The sequence below is a fragment of the Phasianus colchicus genome, chromosome 6, assembly GCF_987193195.1.
Source record: "Phasianus colchicus chromosome 6, bPhaCol1.hap1.1, whole genome shotgun sequence".
Classification (NCBI taxonomy): Eukaryota; Metazoa; Chordata; class Aves; order Galliformes; family Phasianidae; genus Phasianus; species Phasianus colchicus.
The window spans coordinates 46,454,615-46,480,643 of NC_143441.1; the positions used below are offsets into that span (position 1 = coordinate 46,454,615).

The following is a 26,029-nucleotide window of genomic DNA, read 5'->3' on the forward strand; positions in this document are numbered from 1 at the left end:
GAATAGTAAGTTGAATAAGTGACCAATCTGTTGTCTGGGTGGAAGTAGTCATCCAGCAGGGAGGACAGGTCCTGAGATAGACCCCAAAAGTTCAGGTTTGGAGTACTAAGTCTACAAAAGGGCTCACCTGAAATCAGTAGAAAGCCTTGATCCTATCAGTCACACTACCAGCTTCCCTAAACTTCCATTAGAGCCAATCTCTTCTAGTCCCCTACACAGATGTCCTGGTTTCAGACAAAACAAAATTAATAGCCCACCAATACCTTGGCTGTCACTAAGTGATGGAAACACACCCAGAACCAGTCCAGGTCACTCAGTGTGGAAGAGCTGCTGCCTTTTTAGTGTGGCAGAGGTGGATGGCATGGAGCCAGGATGGTTGGCCAGAATTAGGCCCACAATTATTCCATACCCTGTAATAACATGCAGAAGGCCATAAAGCTGTGGGGAGCTGGGCTGGGAGCAGCTGCTGCTCAGGGGTTGCTGGCCTGGGTTGGTAGGGGGTGAGACCTCGCATTGCTGTTGGGATGTCAGTCAGCGAGTAATTGCATTGTGTCTATACAGAGTGTTATCATTGCATTTTTGTTTTGATTTTCCTGGATAAACAAATCAGTCTCTGTCTGTTGCCAAACTCTCTGCTCTTCCTCTGAGGCACTTCTCATGAAGAAGAGGCAGGATACTACAGAAGATGGACTTCAGATCTGTTCTCAGGTGGCAAGGTTACTATATTTCTTAAACTACATAATTTTCCTTTTTTCTCTAAGACAATGGAACTTCAGGACATAGAAAAAAACTTCTTAGGTTTTTAAATTGTGTGTAAATTTTAGCTAGAGATGTATCCCACAAAGCAATAAACTGCTCTGTCTGAAATCTAAATTTTTGGAGAGGGGAGTTTTATTTTCAGTACTCTCTTTGCAAATAAAAATCTCATACAATGGTGTGAAATATTCTTTGTCAGTGAGCCAAAATATAAAGTATTTAGAGTCCATTTTCAGTTCATTTCCAAATGTTACTCACATTTGGCATGCGATGGGTATTATTTATTATTTCTACAGCACCCAAAGGTGTAGTGACCACATGCAAAGGAGTGAAGACAAGATAAATGCTTTAAATAAGAAGGGGATTTGATGCATTAATAGTCATTAGTGTACACGTTAAATGGTGGCAGACCATTTTTCAACCTATGATATTTTTCTAATATGATTATTACATTCATAAATGCAATTGACTAGTACTTTTTATTTCTGGTCATTTAGTGTAGGTAAGCTACCTTAGAAGATTCATAATGTTTAGGACAGAACGGTAACAGTGTAAAAATGAGATTTATCAGGAACAATATGTTAAACTGCTCCCAACAAGAAAAATCTGCTGATCAGTAAACACCTACATTTTGAGAGAATGTTTTTCAAAAACAGTTTTTGAGCGTCCTACCAAAAAAAAAACCCCAAACCTTTCTTCAAACATTTATTTTGGCTCTGCCTTGAAAAATAAGCAAATGCCATCAGATGAGCCAAGCAAAGCAGGCCAATAGCAGACTACAACAAAATTTGGCATTTGAAGGAACAAAACTTCCATAAGCATGTGAACCCAAGGCGAAAGAGCTACGAGAATTATCTGATAGTCCTCTACCTCACAGCTCCTGATCTGCGGAAGTTCTATTCCTTGCATTTTACTGAGATACATTTATGCTATTTTTATGAAGTTACAACACATGCACCATGTTCTTTCACCTTCAGCCAGTGCCAAAGGAATTCATGAATCTTACTCATACCCGAACGCCAAACCCAGTTTCTACATTACACATTCGTGAAAAATGTACAGTTTGCTATTGAAGAAACAGAAGAAACAGATGAACAACTAGAGATGGTTTAATCAGAGAAAAAGAAAGGCCTGTGCGGTAGTGTAGAGCTTAAAATGTGGACAGGAATGAAGGGGAAGGTACAGCAAATTGGGAACAGGAAAAGGAGGTAATATCTGAAACATGGGTGGGTGCTGTGGGGGTGGCAGCCCGTGGCGACGTCCCCTAGCAACGGGCTGTGTGACATCACAAGGCGACGGACTGTGACCGCTTAGCCCTCACTGTTCATGCTGGGGTGCTGGCTCAGTCTGGCTCGTTCCTGGACCCTGCTGAGCAGCTCTGCGAGGCTTGGAGGTCGAGCAAGGCTTTAGCTGTGCTGTGCTGGGTCGTGCCTGGGGCTGCTTGCAGCATCTCAGCGCCTGACCCCGCAGTATCGCATCTGTTTTCCCTGGCCCTGCCTAGTGCAGGCAGCCGGGGCCCTACAGAGCGCACCCGCAGCAGCGGAGGTGAGTGGTGAGGTGGCACCTGTGTCCCGCAGGGCAGCCATGACAGCCCTATCGTGGGCTTGGTAGGGCTTCCTGCTGAGGGAATGCTGAGGACATTCACACGCTGGGACAGCGAGTGACTGTGATCTCTCTTCCTCCTGCAGAGTGCAACACCACCGCTGCAGCTCCGCTGAAGGAGGACAACTTGACATCCTCAGTTCTCCCAGCCTGCTGCAGCGAGATGACCATGGCCGCAGAAGAGGCGTGGACATGTTCCGTCTGCCGCGATGAGCGACGGGACGTTGCACGTGTGATCCCGTGCAACCATCTCTTCTGCCTCGGCTGCATCCATCGGTGGGCGAGACTGAGAGACAGCTGCCCACTGTGCAGGGCGGCCATGCAGACCATCCAGGTCTCTGTGCGGGGAGACGAGTACGTGGAGTGCATCGTCTCCCCGCCCGCAGTGCCGGTGCCCGTCAGCTTCGGCACCACCACCGGCCCCAGCGGCACTGTGGCACTTCCTCCACCCTCTGCACCACCGTCCCCTGGGCCCATGGCCGCGGAGCCAGAGAGAGTGGGCGGCCTCCTGCCAGAAGTCTGGGCAGCACTTTTCCGGGAGAGAAGAAACATCCTCGACCCGGTGCTGCCCTGGCTGGAGCAGGAATTACGCCGCAACGGGGAGCTCCCATGGTGGAAGATCAACTGGTGGAAGAGCATGATCCTGGCATTCCTGTGCCAGGCGGGGCCAGACAGGGGCATCCTGGTGCAGTGCACAGAGCACACCCTGGGGCCCAGCGCTGCACCGCTCATCGACGCTCTCGTCGCAACCATCGAGAGCCGGTGCAGCCAGGAGGCCCGCAGGCTGCTGGGCCTCGAAGACCCCAGCGCTGACCAGGAGCAGGAGGACGGCTCCGCGGCCCCGTCCGCTCCCACCGGCTCCCCACAGGGGACCGTCGCCCCCAGCGCTGCGCCCTCCTGCAGCTGCGCGTGTTCCGACACCGAGGAGCTCCCCGGCACTTCCAACGGGGCCCTCGGCGAGGGTCCTGGAGAGCCGGGTCCCGAGGCAGCTGGTCCCGCTGACCAGGGCCACAGCCGCGGCCCCTCCACTCGCAGCCGGGGCAGGAAGCGCTCGGCTGGGGGGCCCCGGCGCCCCACCAAGAGGAGGGCCAGCAGCACCCAACGCGCTCCTCCGCCCTGCAAGAGGCGGCCCCCCCGGCGCCTCTAGCGGGGCTTACCCTTGTTTCCAATAAAAGATAGAAACCTAAATGCACGCGTTGTTCCTAGTGTCCTTCTTTCGAGACGGTTCCTCCTTCACGCACACACCCTGCACATGCTATGACACGCGAGAGCCAGTGCTCTCAGCACCCGGTGTGGATGTGCCACCATTAACCCTTCTCCTGGGCCGTGTGCGGGGTGTGAGCTGCAGAGCCACAGTGAGCAGGATCCTCTGAGCGGCTGGTGAAGGCAGCCAAAGTACCGGCAGGTAGAGGTATTTTCCATAAAAGCCGATCTATGCACTCATGAGGAATGCCTGTGAGATCCCAGTTCACGTGGCTTGCTGAATTGCAGCACGTTTCACACTGCCACATCTCTAGGTCTGTATCCGTGATGGGGACAGCAGGCCCACAGGCCCACTAGCCCAAAAAGTTGGGAAATAGAGAAAGGGAACAAAAGGAATGAGAGGGAAAAAGCAGTGGCAACGGTCAGAGGAAGAAAACAAACTTACTTTACTAATTATAATAGCGAAAATACAAGTTAGTGGGGATTGGACCTAATACATCAAAGAAATAAGTTTCAGAAGGCCCAGGTTCTTTCTCTGACCCGCCAGGGAGCAAAGAGAACTACTCTCGTGACTTCCAGTCAGATTTATCTTTCCCACCAACGGGAAAACAGAAACGGAGCAGCAAAGTCTTCTGGGAGCTGTCGTACATTTCTTCCCTTCTGAGACAGGTAAACGGAACAGTTGACAGAACTGCAGCGTTAACTTTTTAACTCCTAGGGCACTACGTGATGTTATCGTGTGGAATACCGAGGACAAAAACCACGGGATCACGACACACACGCATGGTAAACTGTGCAATACTACCCGCTAACCACACTGCCAGGGGTCAGGATTTGGGGGTAGCGGTCACTGTCCTTCTTAATAAACTCTTCACAAAAGGGTGCAGTGCTCTCTTTTCTTATCAGCAGGGACATCTTGACTGCCGTTACTTGACAAGTCTGATAGAGGCTTGTCGATTCCATCTTCCAATTCCTTGAGGACTCTGGAATGAATCTCGTTGGGCGCAGGGATGTGTGCCAGGCTCCTCACATGGCCGCAGGCTTGATCTTCTTTGATGATGAGAAAGACTTTCTTCCCTCAGTGCCTGCCAGTGAAAACTGGTCACCTCAGTGTGAGGGATGAGTCCAAGTGACTCTACTGGGAGCCCACACACTTCTCTTCATTTGATAGGTGTCTCATCCGATCCTGGAACTAGGACAAGAGAAGGCTCCAGAAGCCCAGGCACTGGGGCCTACAATTAAGGACATGTGCAAGTCTAGGGGAAGCCCCTTCTCTCCACACCTGACACCCCACTGGCAGGTGTGACACTGGATCCAAGAGTGGTGATCTCTCCCCATGCCCCCCAACCCTTTTGCATTCTTTCCTCCTGAAGTTGCAAAGACAAGTTTTCCCAAAAGTTGTTAAGTAACTCAAGGATTACTTTGACCTCCCATAAAACCGCACCACTTAGGTAGATATACTTGTGAGAGGGCCAACGCTTACAGGAGAGCTGTTCTACATAAATTTACCACTAAAGTTGATGTTTATGTATGGACTGTGAGTGTTCTTTCACCTTCAGCCAGTGCCAAAGGAATTCACGAACCTTACTCATACCCGAACGCCAAACCCAGTTTCTACATTACACATTCGTGAAAAATGTACAGTTTGCTATTGAAGAAACAGAGGAAACAGATGAACAACTAGAGATGGTTTAATCAGAGAAAAAGAAAGGCCTGTGCGGTAGTGTAGAGCTTAAAATGTGGACAGGAATGAAGGGGAAGGTACAGCAAATTGGGAACAGGAAAAGGAGGTAATATCTGAAACATGGGTGGGTGCTGTGGGGGTGGCAGCCCGTGGCGACGTCCCCTAGCAACGGGCTGTGTGACATCACAAGGCGACGGACTGTGACCGCTTAGCCCTCACTGTTCATGCTGGGGTGCTGGCTCAGTCTGGCTCGTTCCTGGACCCTGCTGAGCAGCTCTGCGAGGCTTGGAGGTCGAGCAAGGCTTTAGCTGTGCTGTGCTGGGTCGTGCCTGGGGCTGCTTGCAGCATCTCAGCGCCTGACCCCGCAGTATCGCATCTGTTTTCCCTGGCCCTGCCTAGTGCAGGCAGCCGGGGCCCTACAGAGCGCACCCGCAGCAGCGGAGGTGAGTGGTGAGGTGGCACCTGTGTCCCGCAGGGCAGCCATGACAGCCCTATCGTGGGCTTGGTAGGGCTTCCTGCTGAGGGAATGCTGAGGACATTCACACGCTGGGACAGCGAGTGACTGTGATCTCTCTTCCTCCTGCAGAGTGCAACACCACCGCTGCAGCTCCGCTGAAGGAGGACAACTTGACATCCTCAGTTCTCCCAGCCTGCTGCAGCGAGATGACCATGGCCGCAGAAGAGGCGTGGACATGTTCCGTCTGCCGCGATGAGCGACGGGACGTTGCACGTGTGATCCCGTGCAACCATCTCTTCTGCCTCGGCTGCATCCATCGGTGGGCGAGACTGAGAGACAGCTGCCCACTGTGCAGGGCGGCCATGCAGACCATCCAGGTCTCTGTGCGGGGAGACGAGTACGTGGAGTGCATCGTCTCCCCGCCCGCAGTGCCGGTGCCCGTCAGCTTCGGCACCACCACCGGCCCCAGCGGCACTGCGGCACTTCCTCCACCCTCTGCACCACCGTCCCCTGGGCCCATGGCCGCGGAGCCAGAGAGAGTGGGCGGCCTCCTGCCAGAAGTCTGGGCAGCACTTTTCCGGGAGAGAAGAAACATCCTCGACCCGGTGCTGCCCTGGCTGGAGCAGGAATTACGCCGCAACGGGGAGCTCCCATGGTGGAAGATCAACTGGTGGAAGAGCATGATCCTGGCATTCCTGTGCCAGGCGGGGCCAGACAGGGGCATCCTGGTGCAGTGCACAGAGCACACCCTGGGGCCCAGCGCTGCACCGCTCATCGACGCTCTCGTCGCAACCATCGAGAGCCGGTGCAGCCAGGAGGCCCGCAGGCTGCTGGGCCTCGAAGACCCCAGCGCTGACCAGGAGCAGGAGGACGGCTCCGCGGCCCCGTCCGCTCCCACCGGCTCCCCACAGGGGACCGTCGCCCCCAGCGCTGCGCCCTCCTGCAGCTGCGCGTGTTCCGACACCGAGGAGCTCCCCGGCACTTCCAACGGGGCCCTCGGCGAGGGTCCTGGAGAGCCGGGTCCCGAGGCAGCTGGTCCCGCTGACCAGGGCCACAGCCGCGGCCCCTCCACTCGCAGCCGGGGCAGGAAGCGCTCGGCTGGGGGGCCCCGGCGCCCCACCAAGAGGAGGGCCAGCAGCACCCAACGCGCTCCTCCGCCCTGCAAGAGGCGGCCCCCCCGGCGCCTCTAGCGGGGCTTACCCTTGTTTCCAATAAAAGATAGAAACCTAAATGCACGCGTTGTTCCTAGTGTCCTTCTTTCGAGACGGTTCCCCCTTCACGCACACACCCTGCACATGCTATGACACGCGAGAGCCAGTGCTCTCAGCACCCGGTGTGGATGTGCCACCATTAACCCTTCTCCTGGGCCGTGTGCGGGGTGTGAGCTGCAGAGCCACAGTGAGCAGGATCCTCTGAGCGGCTGGTGAAGGCAGCCAAAGTACCGGCAGGTAGAGGTATTTTCCATAAAAGCCGATCTATGCACTCATGAGGAATGCCTGTGAGATCCCAGTTCACGTGGCTTGCTGAATTGCAGCACGTTTCACACTGCCACATCTCTAGGTCTGTATCCGTGATGGGGACAGCAGGCCCACAGGCCCACTAGCCCAAAAAGTTGGGAAATAGAGAAAGGGAACAAAAGGAATGAGAGGGAAAAAGCAGTGGCAACGGTCAGAGGAAGAAAACAAACTTACTTTACTAATTATAATAGCGAAAATACAAGTTAGTGGGGATTGGACCTAATACATCAAAGAAATAAGTTTCAGAAGGCCCAGGTTCTTTCTCTGACCCGCCAGGGAGCAAAGAGAACTACTCTCGTGACTTCCAGTCAGATTTATCTTTCCCACCAACGGGAAAACAGAAACGGAGCAGCAAAGTCTTCTGGGAGCTGTCGTACATTTCTTCCCTTCTGAGACAGGTAAACGGAACAGTTGACAGAACTGCAGCGTTAACTTTTTAACTCCTAGGGCACTACGTGATGTTATCGTGTGGAATACCGAGGACAAAAACCACGGGATCACGACACACACGCATGGTAAACTGTGCAATACTACCCGCTAACCACACTGCCAGGGGTCAGGATTTGGGGGTAGCGGTCACTGTCCTTCTTAATAAACTCTTCACAAAAGGGTGCAGTGCTCTCTTTTCTTATCAGCAGGGACATCTTGACTGCCGTTACTTGACAAGTCTGATAGAGGCTTGTCGATTCCATCTTCCAATTCCTTGAGGACTCTGGAATGAATCTCGTTGGGCGCAGGGATGTGTGCCAGGCTCCTCACATGGCCGCAGGCTTGATCTTCTTTGATGATGAGAAAGACTTTCTTCCCTCAGTGCCTGCCAGTGAAAACTGGTCACCTCAGTGTGAGGGATGAGTCCAAGTGACTCTACTGGGAGCCCACACACTTCTCTTCATTTGATAGGTGTCTCATCCGATCCTGGAACTAGGACAAGAGAAGGCTCCAGAAGCCCAGGCACTGGGGCCTACAATTAAGGACATGTGCAAGTCTAGGGGAAGCCCCTTCTCTCCACACCTGACACCCCACTGGCAGGTGTGACACTGGATCCAAGAGTGGTGATCTCTCCCCATGCCCCCCAACCCTTTTGCATTCTTTCCTCCTGAAGTTGCAAAGACAAGTTTTCCCAAAAGTTGTTAAGTAACTCAAGGATTACTTTGACCTCCCATAAAACCGCACCACTTAGGTAGATATACTTGTGAGAGGGCCAACGCTTACAGGAGAGCTGTTCTACATAAATTTACCACTAAAGTTGATGTTTATGTATGGACTGTGAGTGTTCTTTCACCTTCAGCCAGTGCCAAAGGAATTCACGAACCTTACTCATACCCGAACGCCAAACCCAGTTTCTACATTACACATTCGTGAAAAATGTACAGTTTGCTATTGAAGAAACAGAGGAAACAGATGAACAACTAGAGATGGTTTAATCAGAGAAAAAGAAAGGCCTGTGCGGTAGTGTAGAGCTTAAAATGTGGACAGGAATGAAGGGGAAGGTACAGCAAATTGGGAACAGGAAAAGGAGGTAATATCTGAAACATGGGTGGGTGCTGTGGGGGTGGCAGCCCGTGGCGACGTCCCCTAGCAACGGGCTGTGTGACATCACAAGGCGACGGACTGTGACCGCTTAGCCCTCACTGTTCATGCTGGGGTGCTGGCTCAGTCTGGCTCGTTCCTGGACCCTGCTGAGCAGCTCTGCGAGGCTTGGAGGTCGAGCAAGGCTTTAGCTGTGCTGTGCTGGGTCGTGCCTGGGGCTGCTTGCAGCATCTCAGCGCCTGACCCCGCAGTATCGCATCTGTTTTCCCTGGCCCTGCCTAGTGCAGGCAGCCGGGGCCCTACAGAGCGCACCCGCAGCAGCGGAGGTGAGTGGTAAGGTGGCACCTGTGTCCCGCAGGGCAGCCATGACAGCCCTATCGTGGGCTTGGTAGGGCTTCCTGCTGAGGGAATGCTGAGGACATTCACACGCTGGGACAGCGAGTGACTGTGATCTCTCTTCCTCCTGCAGAGTGCAACACCACCGCTGCAGCTCCGCTGAAGGAGGACAACTTGACATCCTCAGTTCTCCCAGCCTGCTGCAGCGAGATGACCATGGCCGCAGAAGAGGCGTGGACATGTTCCGTCTGCCGCGATGAGCGACGGGACGTTGCACGTGTGATCCCGTGCAACCATCTCTTCTGCCTCGGCTGCATCCATCGGTGGGCGAGACTGAGAGACAGCTGCCCACTGTGCAGGGCGGCCATGCAGACCATCCAGGTCTCTGTGCGGGGAGACGAGTACGTGGAGTGCATCGTCTCCCCGCCCGCAGTGCCGGTGCCCGTCAGCTTCGGCACCACCACCGGCCCCAGCGGCACTGCGGCACTTCCTCCACCCTCTGCACCACCGTCCCCTGGGCCCATGGCCGCGGAGCCAGAGAGAGTGGGCGGCCTCCTGCCAGAAGTCTGGGCAGCACTTTTCCGGGAGAGAAGAAACATCCTCGACCCGGTGCTGCCCTGGCTGGAGCAGGAATTACGCCGCAACGGGGAGCTCCCATGGTGGAAGATCAACTGGTGGAAGAGCATGATCCTGGCATTCCTGTGCCAGGCGGGGCCAGACAGGGGCATCCTGGTGCAGTGCACAGAGCACACCCTGGGGCCCAGCGCTGCACCGCTCATCGACGCTCTCGTCGCAACCATCGAGAGCCGGTGCAGCCAGGAGGCCCGCAGGCTGCTGGGCCTCGAAGACCCCAGCGCTGACCAGGAGCAGGAGGACGGCTCCGCGGCCCCGTCCGCTCCCACCGGCTCCCCACAGGGGACCGTCGCCCCCAGCGCTGCGCCCTCCTGCAGCTGCGCGTGTTCCGACGCCGAGGAGCTCCCCGGCACTTCCAACGGGGCCCTCGGCGAGGGTCCTGGAGAGCCGGGTCCCGAGGCAGCTGGTCCCGCTGACCAGGGCCACAGCCGCGGCCCCTCCACTCGCAGCCGGGGCAGGAAGCGCTCGGCTGGGGGGCCCCGGCGCCCCACCAAGAGGAGGGCCAGCAGCACCCAACGCGCTCCTCCGCCCTGCAAGAGGCGGCCTCCCCGGCGCCTCTAGCGGGGCTTACCCTTGTTTCCAATAAAAGATAGAAACCTAAATGCACGCGTTGTTCCTAGTGTCCTTCTTTCGAGACGGTTCCTCCTTCACGCACACACCCTGCACATGCTATGACACGCGAGAGCCAGTGCTCTCAGCACCCGGTGTGGATGTGCCACCATTAACCCTTCTCCTGGGCCGTGTGCGGGGTGTGAGCTGCAGAGCCACAGTGAGCAGGATCCTCTGAGCGGCTGGTGAAGGCAGCCAAAGTACCGGCAGGTAGAGGTATTTTCCATAAAAGCCGATCTATGCACTCATGAGGAATGCCTGTGAGATCCCAGTTCACGTGGCTTGCTGAATTGCAGCACGTTTCACACTGCCACATCTCTAGGTCTGTATCCGTGATGGGGACAGCAGGCCCACAGGCCCACTAGCCCAAAAAGTTGGGAAATAGAGAAAGGGAACAAAAGGAATGAGAGGGAAAAAGCAGTGGCAACGGTCAGAGGAAGAAAACAAACTTACTTTACTAATTATAATAGCGAAAATACAAGTTAGTGGGGATTGGACCTAATACATCAAAGAAATAAGTTTCAGAAGGCCCAGGTTCTTTCTCTGACCCGCCAGGGAGCAAAGAGAACTACTCTCGTGACTTCCAGTCAGATTTATCTTTCCCACCAACGGGAAAACAGAAACGGAGCAGCAAAGTCTTCTGGGAGCTGTCGTACATTTCTTCCCTTCTGAGACAGGTAAACGGAACAGTTGACAGAACTGCAGCGTTAACTTTTTAACTCCTAGGGCACTACGTGATGTTATCGTGTGGAATACCGAGGACAAAAACCACGGGATCACGACACACACGCATGGTAAACTGTGCAATACTACCCGCTAACCACACTGCCAGGGGTCAGGATTTGGGGGTAGCGGTCACTGTCCTTCTTAACAAACTCTTCACAAAAGGGTGCAGTGCTCTCTTTTCTTATCAGCAGGGACATCTTGACTGCCGTTACTTGACAAGTCTGATAGAGGCTTGTCGATTCCATCTTCCAATTCCTTGAGGACTCTGGAATGAATCTCGTTGGGCGCAGGGATGTGTGCCAGGCTCCTCACATGGCCGCAGGCTTGATCTTCTTTGATGATGAGAAAGACTTTCTTCCCTCAGTGCCTGCCAGTGAAAACTGGTCACCTCAGTGTGAGGGATGAGTCCAAGTGACTCTACTGGGAGCCCACACACTTCTCTTCATTTGATAGGTGTCTCATCCGATCCTGGAACTAGGACAAGAGAAGGCTCCAGAAGCCCAGGCACTGGGGCCTACAATTAAGGACATGTGCAAGTCTAGGGGAAGCCCCTTCTCTCCACACCTGACACCCCACTGGCAGGTGTGACACTGGATCCAAGAGTGGTGATCTCTCCCCATGCCCCCCAACCCTTTTGCATTCTTTCCTCCTGAAGTTGCAAAGACAAGTTTTCCCAAAAGTTGTTAAGTAACTCAAGGATTACTTTGACCTCCCATAAAACCGCACCACTTAGGTAGATATACTTGTGAGAGGGCCAACGCTTACAGGAGAGCTGTTCTACATAAATTTACCACTAAAGTTGATGTTTATGTATGGACTGTGAGTGTTCTTTCACCTTCAGCCAGTGCCAAAGGAATTCACGAACCTTACTCATACCCGAACGCCAAACCCAGTTTCTACATTACACATTCGTGAAAAATGTACAGTTTGCTATTGAAGAAACAGAGGAAACAGATGAACAACTAGAGATGGTTTAATCAGAGAAAAAGAAAGGCCTGTGCGGTAGTGTAGAGCTTAAAATGTGGACAGGAATGAAGGGGAAGGTACAGCAAATTGGGAACAGGAAAAGGAGGTAATATCTGAAACATGGGTGGGTGCTGTGGGGGTGGCAGCCCGTGGCGACGTCCCCTAGCAACGGGCTGTGTGACATCACAAGGCGACGGACTGTGACCGCTTAGCCCTCACTGTTCATGCTGGGGTGCTGGCTCAGTCTGGCTCGTTCCTGGACCCTGCTGAGCAGCTCTGCGAGGCTTGGAGGTCGAGCAAGGCTTTAGCTGTGCTGTGCTGGGTCGTGCCTGGGGCTGCTTGCAGCATCTCAGCGCCTGACCCCGCAGTATCGCATCTGTTTTCCCTGGCCCTGCCTAGTGCAGGCAGCCGGGGCCCTACAGAGCGCACCCGCAGCAGCGGAGGTGAGTGGTGAGGTGGCACCTGTGTCCCGCAGGGCAGCCATGACAGCCCTATCGTGGGCTTGGTAGGGCTTCCTGCTGAGGGAATGCTGAGGACATTCACACGCTGGGACAGCGAGTGACTGTGATCTCTCTTCCTCCTGCAGAGTGCAACACCACCGCTGCAGCTCCGCTGAAGGAGGACAACTTGACATCCTCAGTTCTCCCAGCCTGCTGCAGCGAGATGACCATGGCCGCAGAAGAGGCGTGGACATGTTCCGTCTGCCGCGATGAGCGACGGGACGTTGCACGTGTGATCCCGTGCAACCATCTCTTCTGCCTCGGCTGCATCCATCGGTGGGCGAGACTGAGAGACAGCTGCCCACTGTGCAGGGCGGCCATGCAGACCATCCAGGTCTCTGTGCGGGGAGACGAGTACGTGGAGTGCATCGTCTCCCCGCCCGCAGTGCCGGTGCCCGTCAGCTTCGGCACCACCACCGGCCCCAGCGGCACTGCGGCACTTCCTCCACCCTCTGCACCACCGTCCCCTGGGCCCATGGCCGCGGAGCCAGAGAGAGTGGGCGGCCTCCTGCCAGAAGTCTGGGCAGCACTTTTCCGGGAGAGAAGAAACATCCTCGACCCGGTGCTGCCCTGGCTGGAGCAGGAATTACGCCGCAACGGGGAGCTCCCATGGTGGAAGATCAACTGGTGGAAGAGCATGATCCTGGCATTCCTGTGCCAGGCGGGGCCAGACAGGGGCATCCTGGTGCAGTGCACAGAGCACACCCTGGGGCCCAGCGCTGCACCGCTCATCGACGCTCTCGTCGCAACCATCGAGAGCCGGTGCAGCCAGGAGGCCCGCAGGCTGCTGGGCCTCGAAGACCCCAGCGCTGACCAGGAGCAGGAGGACGGCTCCGCGGCCCCGTCCGCTCCCACCGGCTCCCCACAGGGGACCGTCGCCCCCAGCGCTGCGCCCTCCTGCAGCTGCGCGTGTTCCGACACCGAGGAGCTCCCCGGCACTTCCAACGGGGCCCTCGGCGAGGGTCCTGGAGAGCCGGGTCCCGAGGCAGCTGGTCCCGCTGACCAGGGCCACAGCCGCGGCCCCTCCACTCGCAGCCGGGGCAGGAAGCGCTCGGCTGGGGGGCCCCGGCGCCCCACCAAGAGGAGGGCCAGCAGCACCCAACGCGCTCCTCCGCCCTGCAAGAGGCGGCCCCCCCGGCGCCTCTAGCGGGGCTTACCCTTGTTTCCAATAAAAGATAGAAACCTAAATGCACGCGTTGTTCCTAGTGTCCTTCTTTCGAGACGGTTCCTCCTTCACGCACACACCCTGCACATGCTATGACACGCGAGAGCCAGTGCTCTCAGCACCCGGTGTGGATGTGCCACCATTAACCCTTCTCCTGGGCCGTGTGCGGGGTGTGAGCTGCAGAGCCACAGTGAGCAGGATCCTCTGAGCGGCTGGTGAAGGCAGCCAAAGTACCGGCAGGTAGAGGTATTTTCCATAAAAGCCGATCTATGCACTCATGAGGAATGCCTGTGAGATCCCAGTTCACGTGGCTTGCTGAATTGCAGCACGTTTCACACTGCCACATCTCTAGGTCTGTATCCGTGATGGGGACAGCAGGCCCACAGGCCCACTAGCCCAAAAAGTTGGGAAATAGAGAAAGGGAACAAAAGGAATGAGAGGGAAAAAGCAGTGGCAACGGTCAGAGGAAGAAAACAAACTTACTTTACTAATTATAATAGCGAAAATACAAGTTAGTGGGGATTGGACCTAATACATCAAAGAAATAAGTTTCAGAAGGCCCAGGTTCTTTCTCTGACCCGCCAGGGAGCAAAGAGAACTACTCTCGTGACTTCCAGTCAGATTTATCTTTCCCACCAACGGGAAAACAGAAACGGAGCAGCAAAGTCTTCTGGGAGCTGTCGTACATTTCTTCCCTTCTGAGACAGGTAAACGGAACAGTTGACAGAACTGCAGCGTTAACTTTTTAACTCCTAGGGCACTACGTGATGTTATCGTGTGGAATACCGAGGACAAAAACCACGGGATCACGACACACACGCATGGTAAACTGTGCAATACTACCCGCTAACCACACTGCCAGGGGTCAGGATTTGGGGGTAGCGGTCACTGTCCTTCTTAATAAACTCTTCACAAAAGGGTGCAGTGCTCTCTTTTCTTATCAGCAGGGACATCTTGACTGCCGTTACTTGACAAGTCTGATAGAGGCTTGTCGATTCCATCTTCCAATTCCTTGAGGACTCTGGAATGAATCTCGTTGGGCGCAGGGATGTGTGCCAGGCTCCTCACATGGCCGCAGGCTTGATCTTCTTTGATGATGAGAAAGACTTTCTTCCCTCAGTGCCTGCCAGTGAAAACTGGTCACCTCAGTGTGAGGGATGAGTCCAAGTGACTCTACTGGGAGCCCACACACTTCTCTTCATTTGATAGGTGTCTCATCCGATCCTGGAACTAGGACAAGAGAAGGCTCCAGAAGCCCAGGCACTGGGGCCTACAATTAAGGACATGTGCAAGTCTAGGGGAAGCCCCTTCTCTCCACACCTGACACCCCACTGGCAGGTGTGACACTGGATCCAAGAGTGGTGATCTCTCCCCATGCCCCCCAACCCTTTTGCATTCTTTCCTCCTGAAGTTGCAAAGACAAGTTTTCCCAAAAGTTGTTAAGTAACTCAAGGATTACTTTGACCTCCCATAAAACCGCACCACTTAGGTAGATATACTTGTGAGAGGGCCAACGCTTACAGGAGAGCTGTTCTACATAAATTTACCACTAAAGTTGATGTTTATGTATGGACTGTGAGTGTTCTTTCACCTTCAGCCAGTGCCAAAGGAATTCACGAACCTTACTCATACCCGAACGCCAAACCCAGTTTCTACATTACACATTCGTGAAAAATGTACAGTTTGCTATTGAAGAAACAGAGGAAACAGATGAACAACTAGAGATGGTTTAATCAGAGAAAAAGAAAGGCCTGTGCGGTAGTGTAGAGCTTAAAATGTGGACAGGAATGAAGGGGAAGGTACAGCAAATTGGGAACAGGAAAAGGAGGTAATATCTGAAACATGGGTGGGTGCTGTGGGGGTGGCAGCCCGTGGCGACGTCCCCTAGCAACGGGCTGTGTGACATCACAAGGCGACGGACTGTGACCGCTTAGCCCTCACTGTTCATGCTGGGGTGCTGGCTCAGTCTGGCTCGTTCCTGGACCCTGCTGAGCAGCTCTGCGAGGCTTGGAGGTCGAGCAAGGCTTTAGCTGTGCTGTGCTGGGTCGTGCCTGGGGCTGCTTGCAGCATCTCAGCGCCTGACCCCGCAGTATCGCATCTGTTTTCCCTGGCCCTGCCTAGTGCAGGCAGCCGGGGCCCTACAGAGCGCACCCGCAGCAGCGGAGGTGAGTGGTGAGGTGGCACCTGTGTCCCGCAGGGCAGCCATGACAGCCCTATCGTGGGCTTGGTAGGGCTTCCTGCTGAGGGAATGCTGAGGACATTCACACGCTGGGACAGCGAGTGACTGTGATCTCTCTTCCTCCTGCAGAGTGCAACACCACCGCTGCAGCTCCGCTGAAGGAGGACAACTTGACATCCTCAGTTCTCCCAGCCTGCTGCAGCGAGATGACCATGGCCGCAGAAGAGGCGTGGACATGTTCCGTCTGCCGCGATGAGCGACGGGACGTTGCACGTGTGATCCCGTGCAACCATCTCTTCTGCCTCGGCTGCATCCATCGGTGGGCGAGACTGAGAGACAGCTGCCCACTGTGCAGGGCGGCCATGCAGACCATCCAGGTCTCTGTGCGGGGAGACGAGTACGTGGAGTGCATCGTCTCCCCGCCCGCAGTGCCGGTGCCCGTCAGCTTCGGCACCACCACCGGCCCCAGCGGCACTGCGGCACTTCCTCCACCCTCTGCACCACCGTCCCCTGGGCCCATGGCCGCGGAGCCAGAGAGAGTGGGCGGCCTCCTGCCAGAAGTCTGGGCAGCACTTTTCCGGGAGAGAAGAAACATCCTCGACCCGGTGCTGCCCTGGCTGGAGCAGGAATTACGCCGCAACGGGGAGCTCCCATGGTGGAAGATCAACTGGTGGAAGAGCATGATCCTGGCATTCCTGTGCCAGGCGGGGCCAGACAGGGGCATCCTGGTGCAGTGCACAGAGCACACCCTGGGGCCCAGCGCTGCACCGCTCATCGACGCTCTCGTCGCAACCATCGAGAGCCGGTGCAGCCAGGAGGCCCGCAGGCTGCTGGGCCTCGAAGACCCCAGCGCTGACCAGGAGCAGGAGGACGGCTCCGCGGCCCCGTCCGCTCCCACCGGCTCCCCACAGGGGGACCGTCGCCCCCAGCGCTGCGCCCTCCTGCAGCTGCGCGTGTTCCGACACCGAGGAGCTCCCCGGCACTTCCAACGGGGCCCTCGGCGAGGGTCCTGGAGAGCCGGGTCCCGAGGCAGCTGGTCCCGCTGACCAGGGCCACAGCCGCGGCCCCTCCACTCGCAGCCGGGGCAGGAAGCGCTCGGCTGGGGGGCCCCGGCGCCCCACCAAGAGGAGGGCCAGCAGCACCCAACGCGCTCCTCCGCCCTGCAAGAGGCGGCCCCCCCGGCGCCTCTAGCGGGGCTTACCCTTGTTTCCAATAAAAGATAGAAACCTAAATGCACGCGTTGTTCCTAGTGTCCTTCTTTCGAGACGGTTCCTCCTTCACGCACACACCCTGCACATGCTATGACACGCGAGAGCCAGTGCTCTCAGCACCCGGTGTGGATGTGCCACCATTAACCCTTCTCCTGGGCCGTGTGCGGGGTGTGAGCTGCAGAGCCACAGTGAGCAGGATCCTCTGAGCGGCTGGTGAAGGCAGCCAAAGTACCGGCAGGTAGAGGTATTTTCCATAAAAGCCGATCTATGCACTCATGAGGAATGCCTGTGAGATCCCAGTTCACGTGGCTTGCTGAATTGCAGCACGTTTCACACTGCCACATCTCTAGGTCTGTATCCGTGATGGGGACAGCAGGCCCACAGGCCCACTAGCCCAAAAAGTTGGGAAATAGAGAAAGGGAACAAAAGGAATGAGAGGGAAAAAGCAGTGGCAACGGTCAGAGGAAGAAAACAAACTTACTTTACTAATTATAATAGCGAAAATACAAGTTAGTGGGGATTGGACCTAATACATCAAAGAAATAAGTTTCAGAAGGCCCAGGTTCTTTCTCTGACCCGCCAGGGAGCAAAGAGAACTACTCTCGTGACTTCCAGTCAGATTTATCTTTCCCACCAACGGGAAAACAGAAACGGAGCAGCAAAGTCTTCTGGGAGCTGTCGTACATTTCTTCCCTTCTGAGACAGGTAAACGGAACAGTTGACAGAACTGCAGCGTTAACTTTTTAACTCCTAGGGCACTACGTGATGTTATCGTGTGGAATACCGAGGACAAAAACCACGGGATCACGACACACACGCATGGTAAACTGTGCAATACTACCCGCTAACCACACTGCCAGGGGTCAGGATTTGGGGGTAGCGGTCACTGTCCTTCTTAATAAACTCTTCACAAAAGGGTGCAGTGCTCTCTTTTCTTATCAGCAGGGACATCTTGACTGCCGTTACTTGACAAGTCTGATAGAGGCTTGTCGATTCCATCTTCCAATTCCTTGAGGACTCTGGAATGAATCTCGTTGGGCGCAGGGATGTGTGCCAGGCTCCTCACATGGCCGCAGGCTTGATCTTCTTTGATGATGAGAAAGACTTTCTTCCCTCAGTGCCTGCCAGTGAAAACTGGTCACCTCAGTGTGAGGGATGAGTCCAAGTGACTCTACTGGGAGCCCACACACTTCTCTTCATTTGATAGGTGTCTCATCCGATCCTGGAACTAGGACAAGAGAAGGCTCCAGAAGCCCAGGCACTGGGGCCTACAATTAAGGACATGTGCAAGTCTAGGGGAAGCCCCTTCTCTCCACACCTGACACCCCACTGGCAGGTGTGACACTGGATCCAAGAGTGGTGATCTCTCCCCATGCCCCCCAACCCTTTTGCATTCTTTCCTCCTGAAGTTGCAAAGACAAGTTTTCCCAAAAGTTGTTAAGTAACTCAAGGATTACTTTGACCTCCCATAAAACCGCACCACTTAGGTAGATATACTTGTGAGAGGGCCAACGCTTACAGGAGAGCTGTTCTACATAAATTTACCACTAAAGTTGATGTTTATGTATGGACTGTGAGTGTTCTTTCACCTTCAGCCAGTGCCAAAGGAATTCACGAACCTTACTCATACCCGAACGCCAAACCCAGTTTCTACATTACACATTCGTGAAAAATGTACAGTTTGCTATTGAAGAAACAGAGGAAACAGATGAACAACTAGAGATGGTTTAATCAGAGAAAAAGAAAGGCCTGTGCGGTAGTGTAGAGCTTAAAATGTGGACAGGAATGAAGGGGAAGGTACAGCAAATTGGGAACAGGAAAAGGAGGTAATATCTGAAACATGGGTGGGTGCTGTGGGGGTGGCAGCCCGTGGCGACGTCCCCTAGCAACGGGCTGTGTGACATCACAAGGCGACGGACTGTGACCGCTTAGCCCTCACTGTTCATGCTGGGGTGCTGGCTCAGTCTGGCTCGTTCCTGGACCCTGCTGAGCAGCTCTGCGAGGCTTGGAGGTCGAGCAAGGCTTTAGCTGTGCTGTGCTGGGTCGTGCCTGGGGCTGCTTGCAGCATCTCAGCGCCTGACCCCGCAGTATCGCATCTGTTTTCCCTGGCCCTGCCTAGTGCAGGCAGCCGGGGCCCTACAGAGCGCACCCGCAGCAGCGGAGGTGAGTGGTGAGGTGGCACCTGTGTCCCGCAGGGCAGCCATGACAGCCCTATCGTGGGCTTGGTAGGGCTTCCTGCTGAGGGAATGCTGAGGACATTCACACGCTGGGACAGCGAGTGACTGTGATCTCTCTTCCTCCTGCAGAGTGCAACACCACCGCTGCAGCTCCGCTGAAGGAGGACAACTTGACATCCTCAGTTCTCCCAGCCTGCTGCAGCGAGATGACCATGGCCGCAGAAGAGGTGTGGACATGTTCCGTCTGCCGCGATGAGCGACGGGACGTTGCACGTGTGATCCCGTGCAACCATCTCTTCTGCCTCGGCTGCATCCATCGGTGGGCGAGACTGAGAGACAGCTGCCCACTGTGCAGGGCGGCCATGCAGACCATCCAGGTCTCTGTGCGGGGAGACGAGTACGTGGAGTGCATCGTCTCCCCGCCCGCAGTGCCGGTGCCCGTCAGCTTCGGCACCACCACCGGCCCCAGCGGCACTGCGGCACTTCCTCCACCCTCTGCACCACCGTCCCCTGGGCCCATGGCCGCGGAGCCAGAGAGAGTGGGCGGCCTCCTGCCAGAAGTCTGGGCAGCACTTTTCCGGGAGAGAAGAAACATCCTCGACCCGGTGCTGCCCTGGCTGGAGCAGGAATTACGCCGCAACGGGGAGCTCCCATGGTGGAAGATCAACTGGTGGAAGAGCATGATCCTGGCATTCCTGTGCCAGGCGGGGCCAGACAGGGGCATCCTGGTGCAGTGCACAGAGCACACCCTGGGGCCCAGCGCTGCACCGCTCATCGACGCTCTCGTCGCAACCATCGAGAGCCGGTGCAGCCAGGAGGCCCGCAGGCTGCTGGGCCTCGAAGACCCCAGCGCTGACCAGGAGCAGGAGGACGGCTCCGCGGCCCCGTCCGCTCCCACCGGCTCCCCACAGGGGACCGTCGCCCCCAGCGCTGCGCCCTCCTGCAGCTGCGCGTGTTCCGACACCGAGGAGCTCCCCGGCACTTCCAACGGGGCCCTCGGCGAGGGTCCTGGAGAGCCGGGTCCCGAGGCAGCTGGTCCCGCTGACCAGGGCCACAGCCGCGGCCCCTCCACTCGCAGCCGGGGCAGGAAGCGCTCGGCTGGGGGGCCCCGGCGCCCCACCAAGAGGAGGGCCAGCAGCACCCAACGCGCTCCTCCGCCCTGCAAGAGGCGGCCCCCCCGGCGCCTCTAGCGGGGCTTACCCTTGTTTCCAATAAAAGATAGAAACCTAAATGCACGCGTTGTTCCTAGTGTCCTTCTTTCGAGACGGTTCCTCCTTCACGCACACACCCTGCACATGCTATGACACGCGAGAGCCAGTGCTCTCAGCACCTGGTGTGGATGTGCCACCATTAACCCTTCTCCTGGGCCGTGTGCGGGGTGTGAGCTGCAGAGCCACAGTGAGCAGGATCCTCTGAGCGGCTGGTGAAGGCAGCCAAAGTACCGGCAGGTAGAGGTATTTTCCATAAAAGCCGATCTATGCACTCATGAGGAATGCCTGTGAGATCCCAGTTCACGTGGCTTGCTGAATTGCAGCACGTTTCACACTGCCACATCTCTAGGTCTGTATCCGTGATGGGGACAGCAGGCCCACAGGCCCACTAGCCCAAAAAGTTGGGAAATAGAGAAAGGGAACAAAAGGAATGAGAGGGAAAAAGCAGTGGCAACGGTCAGAGGAAGAAAACAAACTTACTTTACTAATTATAATAGCGAAAATACAAGTTAGTGGGGATTGGACCTAATACATCAAAGAAATAAGTTTCAGAAGGCCCAGGTTCTTTCTCTGACCCGCCAGGGAGCAAAGAGAACTACTCTCGTGACTTCCAGTCAGATTTATCTTTCCCACCAACGGGAAAACAGAAACGGAGCAGCAAAGTCTTCTGGGAGCTGTCGTACATTTCTTCCCTTCTGAGACAGGTAAACGGAACAGTTGACAGAACTGCAGCGTTAACTTTTTAACTCCTAGGGCACTACGTGATGTTATCGTGTGGAATACCGAGGACAAAAACCACGGGATCACGACACACACGCATGGTAAACTGTGCAATACTACCCGCTAACCACACTGCCAGGGGTCAGGATTTGGGGGTAGCGGTCACTGTCCTTCTTAATAAACTCTTCACAAAAGGGTGCAGTGCTCTCTTTTCTTATCAGCAGGGACATCTTGACTGCCGTTACTTGACAAGTCTGATAGAGGCTTGTCGATTCCATCTTCCAATTCCTTGAGGACTCTGGAATGAATCTCGTTGGGCGCAGGGATGTGTGCCAGGCTCCTCACATGGCCGCAGGCTTGATCTTCTTTGATGATGAGAAAGACTTTCTTCCCTCAGTGCCTGCCAGTGAAAACTGGTCACCTCAGTGTGAGGGATGAGTCCAAGTGACTCTACTGGGAGCCCACACACTTCTCTTCATTTGATAGGTGTCTCATCCGATCCTGGAACTAGGACAAGAGAAGGCTCCAGAAGCCCAGGCACTGGGGCCTACAATTAAGGACATGTGCAAGTCTAGGGGAAGCCCCTTCTCTCCACACCTGACACCCCACTGGCAGGTGTGACACTGGATCCAAGAGTGGTGATCTCTCCCCATGCCCCCCAACCCTTTTGCATTCTTTCCTCCTGAAGTTGCAAAGACAAGTTTTCCCAAAAGTTGTTAAGTAACTCAAGGATTACTTTGACCTCCCATAAAACCGCACCACTTAGGTAGATATACTTGTGAGAGGGCCAACGCTTACAGGAGAGCTGTTCTACATAAATTTACCACTAAAGTTGATGTTTATGTATGGACTGTGAGTGTTCTTTCACCTTCAGCCAGTGCCAAAGGAATTCACGAACCTTACTCATACCCGAACGCCAAACCCAGTTTCTACATTACACATTCGTGAAAAATGTACAGTTTGCTATTGAAGAAACAGAGGAAACAGATGAACAACTAGAGATGGTTTAATCAGAGAAAAAGAAAGGCCTGTGCGGTAGTGTAGAGCTTAAAATGTGGACAGGAATGAAGGGGAAGGTACAGCAAATTGGGAACAGGAAAAGGAGGTAATATCTGAAACATGGGTGGGTGCTGTGGGGGTGGCAGCCCGTGGTGATGTCCCCTAGCAACGGGCTGTGACGGTTCCCCCTTCACGCACAGGCCCTGCACACGCTATGACACACGAGAGCCAGTGCTCTCAGCACCTTATTTCCTGGAAATTTGAGAGGGGTCTGCACTGCACATTCCTTCAGAAGCTTCTCCCGCACCTGGAGAACAAAAATGTTATTTAACCGCTGGTATTCCCTGATATCCCCTCCTTTAGTCAACTAAAGAATGAACACGGTATCTCCTGTAGAAATTCAGAGAAATAGTAACACTAAGGATAACCTACAAGCAATAATCAACCAGCCTTTACCACAAGAGGCATTGAGCTAGAAACTAGAATAATTTCAGCTATGTTCTCCATCCCGTGATTCAAGGCATGAATCATTCACTGACGTCTTCTTGGCCCATAGCTCACCTATGATATGTACCTCACGGAGAAGTCACAGAGATTAGTCTTTGAGCATTAATAAAGCCCTCCAATGTGGAGGTTATGGGATTAATTTTGGAATCCTTTTATGATAAAGCTCCAAATATATGTGGAGCAGCATTGGAGGTTTATGTGGGTGTCCATTTCTTCTCACAGGCCAGGCCTCTAATATATAGATGTTTGAATACAGAGTTAACAGCTCATTTTTTAACCACATGCCTTGGAACCCTTTAGACAATAGTTCAGGGGAAGTGCTGCACACACCTGCACAACCACAGTAGTATGATTAACCTTGCCCTTGACTTTTAAAAATCTATTCTTCTTGCACAATGTAGGGATTACTGAAAAGCTATCTGCACAGGCAGTTGGAGATTGTATATCAACACACATCCAAAATGATGTGGACCAGAAAAGCAAAGAGTGATATCATCCAAAAAGGAGTAAACACAGCAAATAACATGCATGTCGTGAGGTATTCAAAACCACCAGACTGAGTGACTTGGATCCAGTATCAAAATAGCCTAAAATTTTTAATGCATCATATCCAGAGGTTTCTCTCACTTTTGATTGCACAGTGAATGGCTTTTTATAATTTCTGTTATATAAGGCAGTTCTTGCTGGCCAGCTTGTCCATTTTGCCCCTCAGTTAAGATCACTCTGGGTCCTTCTGTGCAGCTGTGCATTGTGCAGCTTGTTGCTAATTTACACAAACCCATCCTCCTCCCTTGATGACCCAGGAATACAGAAGTGAAGTGCTTTAATGGTAGCATCGAATGGCCTCATGCCATGCATTTTTAATTTCTAAAATTGTCCGTGTTAAAATTTCAATGTTCTGAGAACAAATGAAAAACACTGGGAAAAAAATGGATGGAAACATCTTTCCTAAGAATAACTATCATCCAATTCATAGTGCATCAAACCAATCAATTACTGACACTTTCTCTGGCAACTAACATGGTTTCATTACCACAATGTCCAAATATCTGCTAATCATTGTGGATTTTTGGCCGCATAGCAACCTAGAGATATAGTAGCGTGAAATATAAAGACTTGAGCTATTGATGGTAGATGAAAATGTTCATAAGGAATGCAAGCTCTTAGCATGTCTGCTCACATCTTGTAAAGCCTCAAGAGGATTATGAAATGCCACCATGCCAGGATTTATGTTTGCCATATGTCCATATCCAGTCTTTAAGCATAAAAGATTTGGTTTGTTTGTCAACCGCCGGTAGGCAAGCTCTGTTTCTTTTATCTCCCATCCTCGGTCTGCAGAGGGCTTCATCTTATCACAGTTAAATGGGTTACACATATGTAAAGGCTCCCTTTGACTAAGTGCTACTCCAAGAGTACTCTTGCAGAGACTTAGAAAGACTATCTGCAAAACTCTCCTTTTCCTCTTTCCTTTGTTTGCTAACAGATATCAGGCCACCATTTCCAATCTTACCCTTCCATCCAGAATAAGAAAAAATGTACTGTTTTTCTGAGCATAATGAGAAATGCCTGAGGTAAACAGTTTAGTGCCTTATTTTTCAGAAGAAGAAACTGAAGAGAAGATGTATCCAGTCTTGTCCAGGGCTGAGCTTTAAAACAGACATTTTGATCACCATTTGCTGCTATTTCCATTGCTCCATTTCCCAGAGCTTTGGTGTTATCACGGTCCATTATCTTTTGCTATTCTCTTCTTTCTGCAGAGCACAACAAATGTGATGTGCTGATTCAGAAGAGAGTCATGGGTTTACTCTGGCAGCTTTCATGAAAAAAATTAGGTTGGTACCTGCTAAGACTCTTATCTCTGATAATGCCAAAATTATCTGGACTACTCATCTCACGTGTCTTCAAAGCATCTGTATGAGCAACGTGAGGCTGAAACAAATCTCATTTTCTTGAAGCGCATTCATTAGCAACATGGAGAGTGATCAGAGCTGTATCACATGCTCTTGAGGTTCCATTAGGATTTGTGGGGAAGATTTGATCAATAACTCTTAGGACTTGCAAACAGAAGAAAGAACTGTATATAATCCCTTAAAGGTTGCAATTAGGCAAAAACAGAATTATTATATTAATAAGCCAAAAGTATTTAATATTAATTGAGTAGCAATGACTTCTGCCTGAGGATTGGGGATGGCCTACATTAATCACCAAGAATTTCAAAGCAGGTGATAGATCCTAAAAGGAGCAAAGTAGGCAGCAGCTGGCAACAGAATCTGTTTGGCAGCTCATCTGCTTTTTAGCACAGAGCTGTGGGATGTTTTGTCTTAATTTCCACTGAGCTTAATATTCAGAAGTTTGTGATGCTCAGGAGCTCTAAATGCAGGCTTATTGTTACAAGACACCTGCAGCAAGCAACCAAGGGATGCTTTTGACTATCTGGAGGCTTTGTGTAGGTCAGAGAGTTTCAATTCATTTCATACGTCTGAATTCATGTCTCCAAATAAAAATATCTCAACACTTATTTCATCTCATCACCATTCAGCATGTCTATCTTGTTTTTTTCTTTTGCAGTATAAAGATGAAAAGGCAAAAAATACAGAAATTGTCCCTGTGATCTTCAGATCAATAATTAATTACCTAAGTTTCATAACTTCATTTGACAATTTTGCTAATTAATTTGTTGCAGATATTACACCTTTAACAGAAACACTTCAAATTAGAGATGCTGAGAAAAGAACAACACAGAGTAGAAAGCAGAAATGCTAGAGCTGGCATCTGACTTCCCTTTTATTTTGTCACCAATAAAGAACAGAGATGAAGACAACCACAGTTATTTGCTATACCACATATAATTGTCATACAATCGATTGAGTTGGAAGGGACCTTGAAAGGTCATCTGATTCAATTCCCCTGCAACGAACAGAGACACCTACAGCTCCACCAGGAGCCCTGTCCAGCCTGACCTTGAATGTCTCGAAGGACAGGACAACCACCACCTTTCTGGGCAGCAAGTTCCAGAGGCTTGCCACTTGTATCGTAAAAAAATATAAAAAAATTAAAAATATCCAATTTATATCCAATCTATATCTCTCACCATCTAGTTTGCCACCTTGTCCTATCACAACATATCCTACTATAGAGCCTGTCTCCTCTCTTACAGTGTTCCATTTCTTGGATCAATTTTATGAACTCCACTCTCTCACTTTTTTGATTCCCAGTGGATCTGAACAGATTTGCTCACTTCTTACTTCCAGGAGGGCACTTGGAGCTACATGAAGAATATCCATTTGCCCAGAACACAAATGCAGAGAGAGGAATATTTCCCAAGAAACAGGTTATAATTC

General features: G+C 52.9%; 5 protein-coding genes and 1 pseudogene across 5 annotated transcripts; all 6 read left to right on the top strand.

Moving 5' to 3' along the window:
- Positions 1-1,983: 1,983 nt before the first annotated feature.
- LOC149917588 (uncharacterized) lies at positions 1,984-3,605 on the top strand. Its single transcript, XM_090143149.1, has 2 exons — positions 1,984-2,301; positions 2,445-3,605. Exon 2 carries the CDS (start codon positions 2,522-2,524, stop codon positions 3,503-3,505), a length of 984 nt encoding a protein of 327 aa, XP_089999275.1. The 5' UTR covers positions 1,984-2,301; positions 2,445-2,521; the 3' UTR covers positions 3,506-3,605.
- Positions 3,606-5,370: 1,765 nt separating this feature from the next.
- LOC149917589 (uncharacterized) lies at positions 5,371-7,068 on the top strand. The gene is made up of 2 exons (XM_090143147.1): positions 5,371-5,688; positions 5,832-7,068. The coding sequence occupies exon 2, from the start codon at positions 5,909-5,911 to the stop codon at positions 6,890-6,892; it is 984 nt and encodes a 327-aa protein (XP_089999273.1). The 5' UTR covers positions 5,371-5,688; positions 5,832-5,908; the 3' UTR covers positions 6,893-7,068.
- A 1,689-nt stretch (positions 7,069-8,757) lies between these two features.
- LOC149917590 (uncharacterized) lies at positions 8,758-10,279 on the top strand. Its single transcript, XM_090143148.1, has 2 exons — positions 8,758-9,075; positions 9,219-10,279. Exon 2 carries the CDS (start codon positions 9,296-9,298, stop codon positions 10,277-10,279), a length of 984 nt encoding a protein of 327 aa, XP_089999274.1. The 5' UTR covers positions 8,758-9,075; positions 9,219-9,295.
- A 1,865-nt stretch (positions 10,280-12,144) lies between these two features.
- On the top strand, positions 12,145-13,766 carry LOC149917591 (uncharacterized). Its single transcript, XM_090143150.1, has 2 exons — positions 12,145-12,462; positions 12,606-13,766. The coding sequence occupies exon 2, from the start codon at positions 12,683-12,685 to the stop codon at positions 13,664-13,666; it is 984 nt and encodes a 327-aa protein (XP_089999276.1). The 5' UTR covers positions 12,145-12,462; positions 12,606-12,682; the 3' UTR covers positions 13,667-13,766.
- A 1,765-nt stretch (positions 13,767-15,531) lies between these two features.
- Positions 15,532-17,154, top strand: LOC149917592 (uncharacterized; annotated as a pseudogene).
- Positions 17,155-18,919: 1,765 nt separating this feature from the next.
- LOC149917593 (uncharacterized) lies at positions 18,920-20,536 on the top strand. The gene is made up of 2 exons (XM_090143152.1): positions 18,920-19,237; positions 19,381-20,536. Exon 2 carries the CDS (start codon positions 19,458-19,460, stop codon positions 20,439-20,441), a length of 984 nt encoding a protein of 327 aa, XP_089999278.1. The 5' UTR covers positions 18,920-19,237; positions 19,381-19,457; the 3' UTR covers positions 20,442-20,536.
- The last annotated feature ends 5,493 nt before the right edge of the window (positions 20,537-26,029 follow it).

Excerpts from the sequence above, each read along its gene's own strand:
- LOC149917593 (XM_090143152.1), top strand. The coding sequence starts at position 19,458 with ATGACCATGGCCGCAGAAGAGGTGTGGACATGTTCCGTCTGCCGCGAT.
- LOC149917588 (XM_090143149.1), top strand. The coding sequence starts at position 2,522 with ATGACCATGGCCGCAGAAGAGGCGTGGACATGTTCCGTCTGCCGCGAT.
- LOC149917591 (XM_090143150.1), top strand. The coding sequence starts at position 12,683 with ATGACCATGGCCGCAGAAGAGGCGTGGACATGTTCCGTCTGCCGCGAT.
- LOC149917590 (XM_090143148.1), top strand. The coding sequence starts at position 9,296 with ATGACCATGGCCGCAGAAGAGGCGTGGACATGTTCCGTCTGCCGCGAT.
- LOC149917589 (XM_090143147.1), top strand. The coding sequence starts at position 5,909 with ATGACCATGGCCGCAGAAGAGGCGTGGACATGTTCCGTCTGCCGCGAT.